Below are 17,727 nucleotides of genomic sequence, written 5' to 3'. Positions count from 1 at the left end.
TTCTCATTAGGAGCCAGCTTTTGGCCCCCCCCCCAAAAAAAAAGGCCTATTTCTTCTGTGTTACTCATACTTACATGTTACCCAGAAGTCTCTGGCCTAGCCAGGAGATTTTAAACAATTGAAATAATTCATGTTTTCATTTTAGGGTTCACCTTCAGATGTTCTTAAAGATGAAAGGGTTCAGTACTGGATTGAGAATTATAGAAATTTATTAGATGCCTGGAGGTTTTGGCATAAACGAGCTGAATTTGATATTCACAGGAGTAAGTTGGATCCCAGTTCCAAGCCTTTAGCACAAGTAAGTACATTGTTTTGGAGAAAATCAAATTGTAACATGTTGATGTTCAATTTAATAAGTTACTATTAGCTCGTTATTTTGCTTATATTGAGTTCCCGTTGATGTCTTTGTCTTTTCTAGACTGAACTTTGTCCTTGATCTTCCTGTCCTTTGGTTCTGCTTCTTGCTAACAGTCATCTCAGTGGCTTGAGCTTTACTCGCAGATAGAACAAACCACAGCAGGCCTGAAGTTTTCCAGTGTATTTCCAGCCCTTTCAGATTCTAAACTATTACATTATCTTATAAATTCCACTTGTGTATTAAGTTTTTTGGCATTATTTATGTGCAGTAAGGCAGGATTTGGGTTTTTTAGACTTTAGCAGTATTACCTATATCTATATGTTTAATTACACATGGAAATTTTTTTTAGCGTTAGTTTAAAAAATGAGATGGTTGTCACATAAGGTATACCACATTAAGTCACTGCGTCTTAGTTCAGATATTAAATATTATGTTATCCTCAATATGAGCACTGGATGGTGCTATTTTCTTATTTTAGGAACTTGAGAAAGTGCTTATATTAAAACCAGAGTGTTGATAAAATAGCATTACATGGTAGTACATGTTACTAATCTATATGATAAGTGATTAAGAGCCTAGCAATTTACTGTAAAAACAAAATGAACAGCTTCTATTGCTATTATTCTAAAAATTTAACTATTTACCATTATAAGTTTTTTAACTCTTTTTGTCTTAGGAACAGCGTTTTCTTTATAAGAAAATTTTGTTCAGAAGATTACATCACTGAACTGTGGTTTAGAAGTCATATTGGGATATTTTGTAATGGCCCAGTGTGAATTCTGAAGTCATTGTTATTTCTAAAATGTTAGAGTCTAAACTTTGAGTTCTTCCACCAATTTCTGTGGTATTAGTAAGAATATAATTAAAAAGGAAGTACCCAAAAAATGTAATTGCTAGGTATAAATTTTAAATGAGAGCTAGTCAGCCTTAGCAGATAAATTTTGAAATATAAAGTTTTTTAAAAGTACTTAAAAATAATTTGTTAGGTGTACACTAAGTTATTTAGCATTCCATTATGGTTTGCATTACATTTATTTTTTCTTTCATTTGTTTTGTAGGTTTTTGTGAGTTGCAATTTCTGTGGCAAGTCAATCTCCTACAGCTGTTCAGCTGTGCCTCATCAGGGCAGAGGTTTTAGTCAGTATGGTGTGAGTGGCTCACCAACGAAATCTAAAGTCACAAGTTGTCCTGGCTGTCGAAAACCCCTTCCTCGATGTGCGCTTTGTCTCATTAATATGGGAACACCAGTTTCTAGCTGTCCTGGTATGACATAATTTTACAAAATACTTTTATGAACTGAAATGATTCTTACATAATTGAGTTAATGTTGCAAATAAAATACAAACTAGCTAGAGTTTGTTATTATTTCTAAGAAAGGGCAGTTTACTAGCTTGAAGGCTTTTATGTTCCTATAATTTATCAACTATGTAAATTAAAAGCAAAATCTATATCTATTGATACTTCAGGTAATTTCACAAGTTCTGACCAATTTAAAGTTTGTGAGAAAAACTTAAATATGAAATAATCTTAAAATATTACCATTTTCTTATCACTGTTTCCACTAAGAGGAGTTCGTTCAAATTTGATTATTTAAAAGTCAGTATACCCGCACCTATTAACAGATACTTTGTATTTCTAAGGATCTTTTGACATCATTAAAGCACTTTGACATTTTTTCCTTCATCTTCAAAACCTACCTGTGAAATACATAAGAGAAGGGTCAGGTGCAGTGGCTCATGCCTGTAATCCCCGCTCTTTGAGAGGCCAGGGTGGAAGGATTACTTGAGCCTGGGAGTTTGAGACCAGCCTGAGCAAAATAGTGAGAGCCCATCTCTATAAAAAATTTTTTTGGCCAGACATGGTGGCTCACGCCTGTAATCCCAACACTTTGGGTGGCTGAGGCCGGCAGATCATGAGGTCAGAAGATCAAAACCATCCTGGCTAACACGGTGAAACCTCGTCTCTACTAAAAATACAAAAAATTAGCCGGGCGTGGTGGCATGCACCTGTAATCCCAGCTGCTTGGGAGGCTGGGGCAGGAGAATTGCTTAAACCCGGGAGGCAGAGATTGCAGTGAGCCAAGATTGTGCCACTGCACTCCAACCTGGGCGACAGAGCAAGACTCTGTCCCAAATTAAAAATATATATATTTTTAATTAAAAAATAATAATAAATAAGAAAATACATAGAGAAAGTATTAGCCTAGAAGTCAGATCCCTTGACTTCTAGATTTTGATGCTGCTTCTGCTGTTTGTCAGTTACCTAGTAAATTTATATATATATATAATATATATATATATATAAATAAATGAAGGCAATACGTAATGTTTTAAATTACATTTTAGTTTTGATTTAAATTTTAATCAAGGATTTTTATTTTATACATTGCATGCTGACTGATCACTCTTTTATGTTGCTCTGGTCCTAATAAACAGAAAATAACAATTTGGAATATATACATATACACACACACACAATGTTCGTTTTTGTTTTGTTTTTTGAGACAGGATCTCACTCTGTCACCCAGGATAGGATGCAGTGGCATGATCTCGGCTCACGGCAACCTCTGCCTTCTGCCTCCTGGGCTCAGGTGATCCTCCCACCTCAGCCTCCCAAGTAGCTGGGACCATAGGGTTTCACCCTGTTGCCCTGGCTGGTCTTGAACTCCTGAACTCAAGCGATCCACCTGCCTCAGCCTCCCAAAGTGCTGGGATTACAGACATAAGCCACCATGCCCAGCCTATATTTTTTAATGGTTAGAAATATTATTTTTTACTCTTTATAGTAAACATATGGGAAAAAAAATTTTGAGGATAGTAGATAATTAAATATCTTATACCTGGTGGCTGGAATTATTCCAGCTTTTTACCTAACTTGAAAATGATACTGTGGCAAAATTTTCAATTAAAATCATTTTGGGTATTTGGCACACAGGTGTAATGAATAAAGAACTGGTTAGAGTGTCAGAATGTCTGTTTTAATTCTAACTCTGTGACATGCACTCTGTGACATTGAGAGTTACTTGCACCTTCCTCTGGACTGGAGGTCCTTTCTAGTGCAGACGTTGTATAATTCTATTCTGTATCTTGTTCATTTAAGTAGTCTGCTTTATCATTACATTAACATTTATGAAAGACTTGCTGGTATCATTGGCTTAGCGATTATTTTTCCATCTAGATGCTTTTTTTAAAGAAATGAAGGGAATATGTAATGTTTTAAATGTACATTTTAGTTTTGATTTAAATTTTAATCGAGGATTTTTATTTTATACATTACATACTGATCACTCTTTTATGTTACTCTGGTCCTAATAAACAGAAAATAACAATTTGGAATATCTACAACAATGAGAGCTCAAGGTAAAATATATCATAAATAAGTCATATATGTATATGAACTGAGATATATAGAAATAATTAAATGTAACACATCTTTTGGACCATAAGCCTCAGGAAGCTATAAGGATTATTTGCATTCTTACACCTGGGCACTCTTCCTTTTTGCTGAATATCAGTTTTTCAAAATCTTTTCTATTTTTGAAATAGGTAAGAAGAGAAAATAATTTTCTAGAATTTGAAGAAAAATCTTAAAACATTTCAAACTCTTTGTTATGATGACTAATACAATGAATAGTCAGCACTCAGGTTTATCAAATATTAACATTTTTCCATATTTGTTATAGAATTTTTTTCCATATTTGCTACAGAAATAATTTATTTATATATATAATACATATTTGAACACTGATTTTACTTGATACATTAATGTAATGCTGATGTGCTGAGAGGAATAAATCAAAGAACCTCTTGGAGCTTTTGGTGTGCAATAAGCGTAGTTAACGAATATAAAATAAGTGATATTTTCGAGAAAATAAATACTGGTCTACAATTCCTTATCTGTCATTTCAAAGTCCCTAAAAAGATCTGAAAATCAAATGCCTTTTAAAAATAAAATTACAGTAATCTCATTTGGCCACAAAACCTGTTCAGAATTGATGTGAGGCTATTAAGATATTTATTTCTCTTTATTAGTGAATATTCATGTTTCACTGCAGAAATACTAATGAGTTTGATTACAGGGTACTTTAGACTTCCCTCAAGGTACACATATTTGCTACTTTTTTCTAAAATCCCAAACATCCTGGATTCTGAAACACATCTAAACCCACAACATGAATTAGGACTATTATATAAGGAAAGAATTAGGAATTTTGAAAGTGGGAAATATTACTTCTATCTGAAGGATATCTGGAAAGCTTCAGGAGGAAGTTACCATTTAAGCCAGTCCTTTAAAGTTTGGTAGATTTAATATATGAAGATTGCAGGGAAGGCGTCCAGGTTGTAGACCAAGAGTAAAAAACATGAACTAGGGTGAAGAGATTGGTAAGTATTATGATAGGTACAGGGGGTGTTTGGGAAGAGTAAGTGTATTGTTTTGAAAGGACCTAGGAAGTGAACTGATAAGAAACAGTAGGAAAATTACGGAGAGCCTGAATATGATCTTTAAAGGCATTGCTGAGCTAAGTTAGAGAATAATCACTATTTATAATAGCAAAGACATAAAATCAACTTCAATGCCCATCAGTGGTGGACTGGATAAAGAAATGTGGTACATATATACCATAGAATACTATGCAGCCATGTCTTTTGCAGCAACATGGATAGAGCTGGAGGCCATTATCCTAAGCAAACTAACACAGGAACAGAAAACCAAATACCGCATATTATAAGTAGGAGCTAAACATTGAGTACATATGGTCATAAAGAAGGAATAACAGATACCAGGGCTTACTGGAGGGTGCTAGGTGGGAGGAGGATCGAAAAACTACCTGTCAGGTACTATGTTTATTACCTGGATGACGAAATAATCTGTACACCAAAACCCCCATGACACGCAATTTACCTGTATAACAAACCTGCACATGTACTCCTGAAACTAAAGTAAAAGTTTAAAAAAAAGAAAAAGCAGCAAATTATTTATTTTTTTTGGTATGTGAAATCAGAAGAGTCCATTTCCAAAGTAAAACAGGATCTAATAGAAATGAAGTGCTGGCTAATTGGATAAAGAGTCAAGACCCATCAGTGTGCTGTATTCAGGAAGCCCATCTCACGTGCAGAGACACACATAGGCTCAAAATAAAGGGATGGAGGAAGATCTACCAAGCAAATGGAAAATAAAAAAAGGCAGGGGTTGCAATCCTAGTCTCGGATAAAACAGACTTTAAACCAACAAAGATCAAGAGAGACAAGGCCATTACATAATGGTAAGGGGATCAATTCAACAAGAAGAGCTAACTATCCTAAATATATATGCACCCAATACAGGAGCACTCAGATTCATAAAGCAAGTCCTTAATGACCTACAAAGAGACTTAGACTCCCACACAATAATAATGGGAGACTTTAACACCCCACTGTCAACATTAGACAGATCAACGAGACAGAAAGTTAACAAGGATATCCAGGAATTGAACTCAGCTCTGCACCAAGCGGACCTAATAGACATCTACAGAACTCTCCACCCCAAATCAACAGAATATACATTCCTTTCAGCACTACACCACATCTATTCCAAAATTGACCACATAGTTGGAAGTAAAGCACTCCTCAGCAAATGTAAAACAACAGAAATTATAACAAACTGTCTCTCAGACCACAGTGCAATCAAACTAGAACTCAGGATTAAGAAACTCACTCAAACCCACTCAACTACATGGAAACTGAACAATCTGCTCCTGAATGACTACTGGGTACATAACGAAATGAAGGCAGAAATAAAGATGTTCTTTGAAACCAACAAGAACAAAGACAACGTACCAGAATCTCTGGGACACATTCAAAGCAGTGTGTAGAGGGAGATTTATAGCACTAAATGCCCACAAGAGAAAGCAGGAAAGATCTAAAATTGACACCCTAACATCAAAATTAAAAGAACTAGAGAAGCAAGAGCAAACACATTCAAAAGCTAGCAGAAGGCAAGAAATAACTAAGGTCAGAGCAGAACTGAAGGAAATGGAGACACAAAAAACCCTTCAAAAAATCAATGAATCCAGGAGCTGGTTTTTTTAAAAAGATCAACAAAATTGATAGACCGCTAGCAAGACTAATAAAGAAGAAAAGAGAGAAGAATCAAATAGACGCAATAAAAAATGACAAAGGGGATATCACCACCGATCCCACAGAAATACAAACTACCATCAGAGAATACTATAAACACCTCTATGCAAATAAACTAGAAAATCTAGAAGAAATGGATAAATTCCTGGACACATACACCCTCCCAAGACTAAAGCAAGAAGAAGTTGAATCTCTGAATAGACCAATAACAGGATCTGAAATTGAGGGAATAATTAATAGCTTACCAACCAAAAAAAGTCCAGGACCAGATGGATTCACAGCCCAATTCTACCAGAGGTACAAGAAGGAACTGGTATCATTCCTTCTGAAACTATTCCAATCAATAGAAAAAGAGGGAATCCTCCCTAACTCATTTTATGAGGCCAGCATCATCCTGATACCAAAGCCTGGCAGAGACACAACAAAAAAAGAGAATTTTAGACCAATATCCTTGAGGAACATTGATGCAAAAATCCTCGGTAAAATACTGGCAAACCGAATCCAGCAACACAACAAAAAGCTTATCCACCATGATCAAGTGGGCTTCATCCCTGGGATGCAAGGCTGGTTCAACATACGAAAATCAATAAACATAATCCAGCATATCAACAGAACCAAAGACGAAAACCACGTGATTATCTCAATAGATGCAGAAAAGGCCTTTGACAAAATTCAACAACCCTTCATGCTAAAAACTCTCAATAAATTAGGTATTGATGGGACGTATCTCAAAATAATAAGAGCTATCTATGACAAACCCACAGCCAATATCATACTGAATGGACACAAACTGGAAGCATTCCCTTTGAAAACTGGCACAAGACAGGGATGCCCTCTCTCACCACTCCTATTCAACATAGTGTTGGAAGTTCTGGCCAGGGCAATCAGGCAGGAGAAGGAAATAAAGGGCATTCATTTAGGAAAAAAGGAAGTCAAATTGTCCCTGTTTGCAGATGACATGATTGTATATCTAGAAAACCCCATTGTCGCAGCCCAAAATCTCCTTAAGCTGATAAGCAACTTCAGCAAAGTCTCAGGATACAAAATCAGTGTGCAAAAATCACAAGCATTCTTATACACCAATAACAGAGAGCCAAATCATGAGTGAACTCCCATTCACAATCGCTTCAAAGAGAATAAAATACCTAGGAATCCAACTTACAAGAGATGTGAAGGATCTCTTCAAGGAGAACTACAAACCACTGCTCAATGAAATAAAAGAGGATACAAACAAATGGAAGAACATTCCATGCTCATGGATAGGAAGAATCAATATCTTGAAAATGGCCATACTGCCCAAGGTAATTTATAGATTCAATGCCATCCCCATCAAGCTACCAATGACTTTCTTCACAGAATTGGAAAAAACTACTTTAAAGTTCATATGGAACCAAAAAAGAGCCCGCATCGCCAAGTCAGTCCTAAGCCAAAAGAACAAAGCTGGAGGGCATCATGCTACCTGACTTCAAACTATACTACAAGGCTACAGTAACCAAAACAGCATGGTACTGATACCAAAACAGAGATATAGACCAATGGAACAGAACAGAGCCCTCAGAAATAATGTCACATATCTACAACTATCTGATCTTTGACAAACCTGACAAAAAGAAGAAATGAGGAAAGGATTCCCTATTTAATAAATGGTGCTGGGAAAACTGGCTAGCCATATGTAGAAAGCTGAAACTGGATCCCTTCCTTACACCTTATACAAAAATTAATTCAAGATGGATTAAAGACTTAAATGTTAGACCTAAAACCATAAAAACCCTAGAAGAAAACCTAGGCAATACCATTCAGGACATAGGCATGGGCAAGGACTTCATGTCTAAAACACCAAAAGCAATGGCAACAAAAGCCAAAATTGACAAATGGGATCTAATTAAACTCAAGAGCTTCTGCACAGCAAAAGAAACTATCATCAGAGTGAACAGGCAACCTATAGAATGGGAGAAAATTTTTGCAACCTACTCATCTGACAAAGGGCTAATATCCAGAATCTACAAAGAATTCAAACAAATTTACAAGAAAAAAACAACCCCATCAACAAGTGGGCAAAGGATATGAACAGACACTTCTCAAAAGAAGTCATTTATGCAGCCAAAAAACACATGCAAAAATGCTCATCATCACTGGCCATCAGAGAAATGCAAATCAAAACCACAATGAGATACCATCTCACACTAGTTAGAATGGCAATCATTAAAAAGTCAGGAAACAACAGGTGCTGGAGAGGTTGTGGAGAAATAGGAACACTTTTACACTCTTGGTGGGACTGTAAACTAGTTCAACCATTGTGGAAGTCAGTGTGGCGATTCCTCAGGGATCTAGAACTAGAAATACCATTTGACCCAGCCATCCCATTACTGAATATATACCCAAAGGATTATAAATCATGCTGCTATAAAGACACATGCACACGTATGTTTATTGCGGCACTATTGACAGTAGTCACTATTGACTTGGAACCAACCCAAATGTCCAACAATGATAGACTGGATTAAGAAAATGTGTCACATCTACACCATGGAATACTATGCAGCCATAAAAAATGATGAGTTCATGTCCTCATGGATGAAGCTGGAAACCATCATTCTCAGGAAACTATCACAAGGACAAAAAACCAAACACCGCATGTTCTCACTGACAGGTGGGAATTGAACAATTTGAGAACACATGGACACAGGGGAACATCACACACCAGGGACTGTTGTGGGGATGGGGGAGAGGGGAGGGATAGCATTAGGAGATCTACCTAATGCTAAATGATGAGTTAATGGGTGCAGCACACCAACATGGCACATGTATACATATGTAACAAACCTGCACATTGTGCACATGTACCCTAAAACTTAAAGTATAATAATAATAAAATTAAAAAAGAAAAAAAGAAATCAAATGCTGGCTAATGGCTGGAGTATCTAAACCTCCCTGGTGCTTTGCCTGCAATCAGAGATTGCATCCATCCATCGTGCTTTGTGATTCAAATAGCTGGAATTTCTATAAGCTTGTTTAACTGAGACTTGATATTTTTATACTCAATTGTGCTTTGAAGATTAGAAATCTATTGAAGCAGTTCTAACATCGTTATAAACATTATAATTATTATTTATTCAACAAATGTTTATTTGGTACCTATTGTTCCAAGTGCTAGAAATGTTACAGTAAAGAAAACAAAAATCCTTGCCTTTACAGAATTTAGCTTATGGACAATGACACATTTTTTAAAAGTTAGATTATCTACTGGTTTCCTTCATTTTCTTCTTACATTATGCGTTAATGCATAAGTGAAACTCTAGTTTCCCCTAAAGTGTTCTGTGGCACTTGTCTTCATAATTCACTATAAATCTTTTAAAAATGTGAAGTCATTTGATCTTAAGCCTTTATACTTGGCAGTGAGATAGACCTTAATACTTCCAGTTTCATCAGAAAAATATAAGGATATGCTTGTTCTGATTCAGTCTGTTACCTGTTTATGTTAGAAGTTACGAAAACAAAGTGACAAGCACTAATGAGAGCTTTACACAAAGGTGTAAAGTAGTGTCCATAACAGATCTATATTTTATCTCTTCCCCCTTTCCTTTTTGCCCTCTCATTATTAATTGTTGGTGACCCTTTCAGGAATAATTTTAGCGTGTTTACATCTTAAATCACTGAATTACTTACACATCCTTTCACCTTATATTACTAGCAAAAACGGATATTTTTTAAAACTATCCCGACTGCAAGATTATCCTTTTGGTCATGAAAGTGTGACCTGCAATGGTCCAAGCAAAATTTTGAACATAGTTATCGATGCATAATGTCTTTATAGATAGCAATTAAGTAAAAATATTAAGTCTAATTAAGCAATTGTTTAAGTTACACAAGTCTCATGAAGTGCATTGGGAAACTTTCTGCTTTTTCTCTTCTTTGAAAGGGCTTGTACAGATGAGAATTACCTGTCCCTTGATTGATTGTTTTTTTTTCTTTTTTGAGACAGTCTTGCTCCATCACCCAGCCTGGAGTGCAGCGGTGCAATCTCGGCTCCCTGCAACCTCCAATCCCCAGCTTTAAGCAATTCTTGTGCCTCAGCCTCCCAAGTAGCTGGGACTACAGGCATGTGTCACCACCCCCGGCCAATTTTTGTATTTTTAACAGAGACGGAGTTTCACCATGTTGGCCAGACTGGTCGTGAACTCCTAGCCTCAAGTGGTCTGCCAGCCTCAGCCTCCCAAAGTGCCGGGATTACAGGCATGAGCCACCACCCCCAGCCCTACCTGTTCCTTGAATGTTAAGTAAAATTCACTTGTAAACTGGGCCTGGTATTTTCCTTGTGGAAAGATTTTAAACTACTGATTTGGTCTCTCCAAAGTTTTAAATTTAGATTGTTTCTTAGTGGGTTTTGATTATTTTTTTCCATTTTTATATTGGCTATTAAAAATGTAGGGGAGCTCCTGTCATTCAGTTTCGCTTCATCTAAACTAGAACCTACCATCAAAATTGCTATTTCAATACGATGTGTGATTCATATTTAGAACACAGTTTTAGAAATGCTTTTTGAAAGTAACTTTAAATATAATATTGTGATACAGTTAATGAAGATCATTTTATTTTGTCATAGGAGGAACCAAATCAGATGAAAAAGTGGACTTGAGCAAGGACAAAAAATTAGCCCAATTTAACAACTGGTTTACATGGTGTCATAATTGCAGGCACGGTGGACATGCTGGACATATGCTTAGTTGGTTCAGGTAATCAGCACATTTCTTCTTTGATAGGCTTGGAGTTATGGGGGATAACACAGATTGCTTCTAAATAGTTTGGGTTTATCTATTAGTATTTAGCCAAAGTATGAATTTTATTTTTTACTGTCACTCATGTTAACAAAGGTGGTATGAACATGTCATCATTAGATATCCTATGTAACCTTAAATTATAAAGGTAATACTTATGTCAGAACTAATTTAAATGTTTTGTATGAGTTAAATGTTTGAATAACATTATTTAGCTTTATTAGGGGAGAGGATATGTTTACAGTTTTTACACTGAATATGCTGTAATTTACCATGCAATTGAATTACTAATGAAATGATAAAAAAGCATATCATACTGCTGCCTCAGTTCTCTTCTAAGTAAGCTTTTTATGTAGTCACGCAATTGAGACTGTCAAGACGTATTTGAATTTTATTTTGAATGGTGCCAGTGGCCCTGTGCTCCTGATTGATACAGCATTTATACCCAATTTGTCTCACTAGCTAATTTAAACTCTGAGCACATCCCTGTCACCTTCGCAACTATAAATGAAATATCTTGCCATATATGTAGAAAGTAAAAGGTATGTATTTCTTAACTTCTTCCTAAAGTTCAGCTTGGCAGTAATTTATAATTTGATGCTTTTGATGCTTTTTTTCTCTGGGTTTTAGTTTCTATATTTTTCCAAATGCCATTTTGAAAAGTTGCATTATAGATAGATATAAGTAAACAGGTGGGCACAGTGGTGCACACCTGTAGTCCCAGCTACTCAACAGGCTGAGGCAGGAGGATCACTTGAGCCCAGAAGTGTGAGTACAGCCTGGGCAATATAGCGAGACACTGTCTCTTAAAAAAAAAAAAAGACTTAAATAAATAAATATATGTATGTCTAATTTGGATTTTTAACTGTTATTTGACCTATTTTTTTAGGGACCATGCAGAGTGCCCTGTGTCTGCATGCACGTGTAAATGTATGCAGTTGGATACAACAGGGAATCTGGTACCTGCAGAGACTGTCCAGCCATAAAATGTTATCACCTTAAGAGAAACCTTCAAGTGTGGAACTTTCTAATAGGTGTCCTTCATAGCTCAGAAACATACCTCAGAACAAGTCATTCATGACTTACCTGTAATGGGAAAATAAATCATTCTATCAGATCAGCAGTTTTGATGTTTGAGTGATTTTGATGTGCTTCACAGAGACAAATGCTGCTGAAATAAACATCAAAGTATAGACATGAGTTCTGTTCAGCAGGTTGAAAAGTCTACTTTAGAAAAACTTTCTAAGTTTTGGTTGAAATTATGAACACTCTACAAGCAGAATTTCTGGAAGAGCCAAGAACAGACTTTGAGCCTATATCTTCAAAGCTGAAACTGGATATCTTTCAGTAAAATATGTGCACTTTTAAAATAAAATGACTAACTATATGATTCAGACAATAGTTTTAAGTTCAGCTGTGCTTAGATTTCTTTCAGATTAATTTAAAGTTACAGATTTTTACTTTTAGAATTGCAGAGCCCCTATCCCACACTGGAGAATATTTTTTATTACTGTCTGTTATATATATGTGTGTATGTGTGTGTGTATATTTATATGTGTGTATGTATAAATATGTATTTTTTAAAGGAGCCTTTTCCCTCATTTACTTTGATTTTAAGATAAGCAATCTTTTGGCATAGACATTATGGTCTTCCTAGAAAAGCCAAGATGAAGAATCTATCTTACAACTTTTTCTCTTCAGGAGAGAAAAACATGTACCATTTCAGGTGAACATACAAAATTTTCACTTTGTACCTTTTGCTTTCCAATGTCCTGATTTGTCTTCAAAGGTTTTTCTCCATATTAATTTGTCATCTTATCCTCATCACCTGAGAACATTTTACTGCATACAAAGTCTATGCAAGATTATGTGTAACTAGCCATTTAGTGTAATCTATGTCAGTGTTTCTGTGCTGTCAGATTCCGTCCTGATTTGGAATACCATACCTTGTTCTTTCCAAGGTAGACTAAGAAGTGTTGGGGAAATAGGGTCACTTCAGCGACCACTTTAGATGTAAGTTTTTAAATGTAAGTGTTAATGGGGCTAAGTCAGGGACTTTATTTAAATTTTTTTTTTTTTCTCATTTCATAGCTAGATAGTTGTAAGAGAAATACAAAGAATTTACAAGATGCTTCTCTGTCATCTGCCATATGCAGAGGGACTGAACTAGGAATTTTGTAGTTGAAGCTGTGTTCATAAAGAGTAAACCTAATTTTATTTTATAGATTTTGGAGAAATAAAACTGAAGAATTTTAAGAGCTTTCGTATTAGCAGTTTTGCCTTATAAAAACAGATTTGTCAGATTAGTTTGAGGTGTAACCTAAATATTAAAAGTAGATTAAATTTATTTTTTACCTTGAGTATCTGATACATAAAACCCTTTTCTAGGAAAACATTGGGAGTAGTACATATCTACTCTAAATGTCTCACCTACATGACAGTCTTTTCAAATGAAAGACATGGGAATTGCAATTTTTTTTTTAAAGATTGCTATTAAGGGTACTTTTTCCAGCCTTCATTTGAGTAAATCTTAATTGATTTCATTTTATTAACATATACCCTTTATCTTTAATATTTCATTTGAAGTGTTCCTTTCAAATTTACTGTCTTAAATATGAAAGTCAGCTTTAAGTAATGGCAGACTCATATACATTTTCATTCTCATTAGCTAAAGTAAAATATAAAATTATTGAATTTATCTGAAATAGTTACAAGTTTTGGAAATACAGTATAAAACATGAATGTAAAGTCTATTATCTAATATGCTTACTTGTAATCCTAATATATGAGGGTGACATTTTTAAGATTGTATGTATATGTCAACCTCTAAAATGTTTTCTGTGAAGCCCAAACATGCAATTTATGTCTCTGGTGTCTGTTTTGCATTTCAGTGTGCGTGGACAATGAAGGTAGATTCAAATTATTTTCTCAGTTTTATCACTAAGTCACTGGTATTTGGTTTTATAAACTCAACAAGATACTTTACCTAAACATGATCAATAGACAAGTGTAATAAAAGTGTTTTTATTATTTTTAAAAGATTGAATAAGTCTGGGTTGAAGTCATTGTATCTAATCAAGAAATTATGATTCCTTTATAAATAATCCACGTGAAGTAATATTGGTACTTATTTTGATGACAGACTTCATACTTAATATTAGAAGTAACATTCCTTTTAGGCTCTGTTTTTCAATTTAACCCACTTTCCAGAATAGGTATTATCCTTTAAAATGGTATATTTTAAAAGTAGCTTCCCATTGTCAATGCTTCACATAGTAAGTATTTAAAAGAATGTAGTTCTGCATTTTATTAGATGACTCAATTTCAGTCATTCATTTGGCTGCAAGTAGTTAAAGCATGGTCTTTGAAACATAAATTATAATCCTAGCCTCGGGATCTTTGGTAAGTGACTTGACCTTTTTGAGCTTCAGTTTCCTCATATGTTAAAAGAAAGATACAGAAATACCTACCTCATAGAGTGTGGGAGTATTAGGTGATGCAATAACCATGAAGTGCTATATCCCTGTCACATAGTGCTCTGTAAATGGTAGTGATTAGCAGTCATTGTTACCTTCATTTTCATAGATTGCTCATGTATCAGTACTTTTTCAATGAATACAGTATAATTTTAACAAAGAATCTACATTTGTCTCAAGAATGAAAATTTCCTTGGTGTGAGTTAGGTGAAATAGGTTTTTTTAAAAAGAATGAAAATTCCCAGTAATAGTTATACTCCAAATGTAGGGTAAACAAAAGTAGCTAAGTCCTGTCTCAAAAGAAAAATGTCATAATTTGGATAAATTTGGAGTATTACTGTTTTTGCTGCATGCAGAAATCCTCCAAATGGCCTCCTAAGAGTTAAATGTGATATAAAAATGAACCCAGAGGAAAAAATTATGGCGAATTTAACAACTGACTATTGAAAACTTTAAGTTTTTATATCTGTTCTCAACTCTTAATTTAATTACGTTTAAATTGAACTCCCTAACCTGGATACTTGGAGAAAGTATCCAAGATTATTCTGTGTACTTTTTCTGCCATTCTGTTACACTTGATGTTCATTTAAATTACAATGTTGGGGTGGTAGTGATAATTTCAAAAGTATACCGTGAGACTTGCTCTCCCGGAATAGCCATAATTAAAGCTAGTGGGCACAATTTCTGACATCTGCTCAGACAGGCATCAGAGAGGTAGGAGACACATATTTGGGTCAATATTTTGTATCAAGTCTAGTGACCCACATCACAATGACAGAAACAGGCCTTGCTAGATAGCAGCTCCCCTGTCCGCTACTCACTCCTTTTATTACATCATCTGCCAGTTTTCTCTCCTACCTGAAAATGTTGTAGGTTACTTTGTTGATTATAACAAGTAGCACTTTATAAATATATTAATTTTTATAAAATACTACTCTTCCCAGAGTACAGAGAGAGAAGGAAAGCTTCCCAAGGTTTTTAAAAGCTAACAACCCAGGTATCAAATTAACACAAATTTAACATGATAAAGTCACAAGTAAAATTAGCGTCAAATGCAGCAGTATATAAATTACTGTTAATGCCTTTTATGTGCCAGGTGCCAAGCACATTATCCTGTTTTTGCAATAAACCTATGAGGCACTTACGCCATTATTGTCCCCGTTCTGTAAATGAGGCAACTCAGGCATAGGGACGTCAGGTCACTTGTCTTAGGTTACATGAGTAGCAAATACAGCCAAGACAGATTCCAGTAGTCTTGACCTCCTAATCTGCCCTTTTAATTTCTGTTTTCCGCTTCTGTGTACTACTATGTAGGTTATGTATGTAACAGAATGATTCACTCCGACAAAGAAGGGTTTATTCCAAGAATTAAGTACTGGGTAATATTTTAATTATGTTTAGTATTAATACACCAAAAGAGAACCACGTCAATAGCTCTTTGGATGTACAAAACACTTGATAAAATTCAAAAATTGATCTCAATTTGTTTTTGAGGTTAGTTTTTATGCAAAGGAAATGTTTTCTCTCCATTTTCTCCCCTCCTGTATTTCTATTCTAGAAATACTAGAATCCTTAAGAAGTGGATGCTGTTGTCACTGGTTCTGCACATGGCATTGAAAAAGAAGAAAGCAAAAGGCACACCTTTGCTTCTTTTCCAAGTCATCAAAATTTGATATGGCAAAAATCATAAATAGTTACAAGGCAAACAAATTGATAAACTACAACATTTATGACAAATTGCCTTAATTCAGAAAGGACATTTTCAAAGCTGAGGAAAAAACAATCAGTAGATAATATCAATCAAAGACTTGTGCAAGCAAAATAGAATGGCTGACAAATAAATGTTAAATCAGTAACATGCTGATTAAAAAGTAGAATACTGTTCACCTGACTGCATAGATTTAAAATAATAGGCATTTTCATGGATGTGGGAAGGAAACATTCTGAGATAACAGCTAATGAGAGTTTAAGTCTTGAGGACAGGTAAACTGTATTAATCAGAAGCCGTAAAAAAGTTCATACCCTTTGACATAGTATGCTGGGAATATTTTCTGAGGGATCGATTGCATAAGTGCACAAAGATGTATATTTTTGTGATACGGTTCTACACAGTATTGTTTATAATAAAAACTTGGAAACCTAAATGTCCAATAATAGAAAAGAATAAATTATTGTATATACATACAGTGGGTAACTAAGAAATAATTCAATTAGTATAGATATTTTCATTGACAAAGGTTTCTTAATATATTGGTAAGTGAAAGGAAAGGGAAGTTTTAGGATAGTATATCTAGCATGTAAATATATTTGTCTGGGATATGGTTAATACAGAAACTTTAACAGTGGCCATCTTTAAAGAGTGGAATTTTGAGTAACATTTTTTTCATATCTGTATCTTTTTTTCCCAATAATTAATATATAAATAAATGTACATGCATCTCTCTCTCTCCTCTGTCTCTCTCTGTCTCTCGTGCACACACACACATACACACCATATATATATATATATATATATATATATATATACTGGCTTTTAGAAAAGTTATCCATGACCTTGTATCTTGTTACTAAACACAGTGAAACAATCATATGTTAAGATTTATTCTATGAGGTGAAAAAACAGGCTACAAAGTATTACGAAAATTTGGATTGAGATCTAATTGTTCAGAAAGCATTTTCTAGATTTCTTACTCTACACTAGTAATATACAAGAATAACAAGATATAGTCCTCTCAATTCTTCATTACATTTGGAAGTAGTGCATTATGTTCTCCACTTAGCATATTGGGAAATGAATATGTAAAATAATTCTGCTTTCCCTGAGCTTAGTGGTACATGATTAATAACTTTATTTCAATATCTTTTCTCCTGTATCTTCGTCATGAGATTTCCTGACTCTTTTTTGGCTCTGGGTCTGTGGTGGGAAAGCTGTCCTCCTCTATGTACTGAATTTATGTGATTATTGTCCAGTCTAATCTGGCGTGCACTTTGCTCAATTCATT

The 17,727-nt window shown here is 34.8% G+C and overlaps 1 protein-coding gene across 12 annotated transcripts in view; it reads left to right on the top strand.

The window, feature by feature from the left end:
* The window catches only part of MIOS (meiosis regulator for oocyte development), a 41,081-nt gene extending 28,709 nt beyond the window's left edge, over nucleotides 1–12,372 (top strand). For 7 of the 12 annotated variants that reach the window (XM_055272608.2, XM_055272607.2, XM_063637070.1 and 4 more), the window contains 4 exons: nucleotides 146–298; nucleotides 1,417–1,621; nucleotides 11,078–11,207; nucleotides 12,139–12,372. In XM_055272608.2, coding sequence (XP_055128583.1) covers nucleotides 146–298; nucleotides 1,417–1,621; nucleotides 11,078–11,207; nucleotides 12,139–12,235 — 585 coding nt within the window. In that variant the 3' untranslated portion in view covers nucleotides 12,236–12,372. Of the gene's footprint in view, nucleotides 1–145; nucleotides 299–1,416; nucleotides 1,622–11,077; nucleotides 11,208–11,711 lie in introns of all 12 variants that reach the window. The other 5 variants (XR_010120274.1, XR_010120273.1, XR_010120275.1 and 2 more) reach the window with 2 other exon arrangements.
* Nucleotides 12,373–17,727: the final 5,355 nt, after the last annotated feature.

Source organism: Symphalangus syndactylus, chromosome 3 (assembly GCF_028878055.3).
Source record: "Symphalangus syndactylus isolate Jambi chromosome 3, NHGRI_mSymSyn1-v2.1_pri, whole genome shotgun sequence".
NCBI lineage: Eukaryota > Metazoa > Chordata > Mammalia > Primates > Hylobatidae > Symphalangus > Symphalangus syndactylus.
Note: the sequence above shows the minus strand (reverse complement) of the source record. Positions and strands in the feature narration are given on the sequence as shown.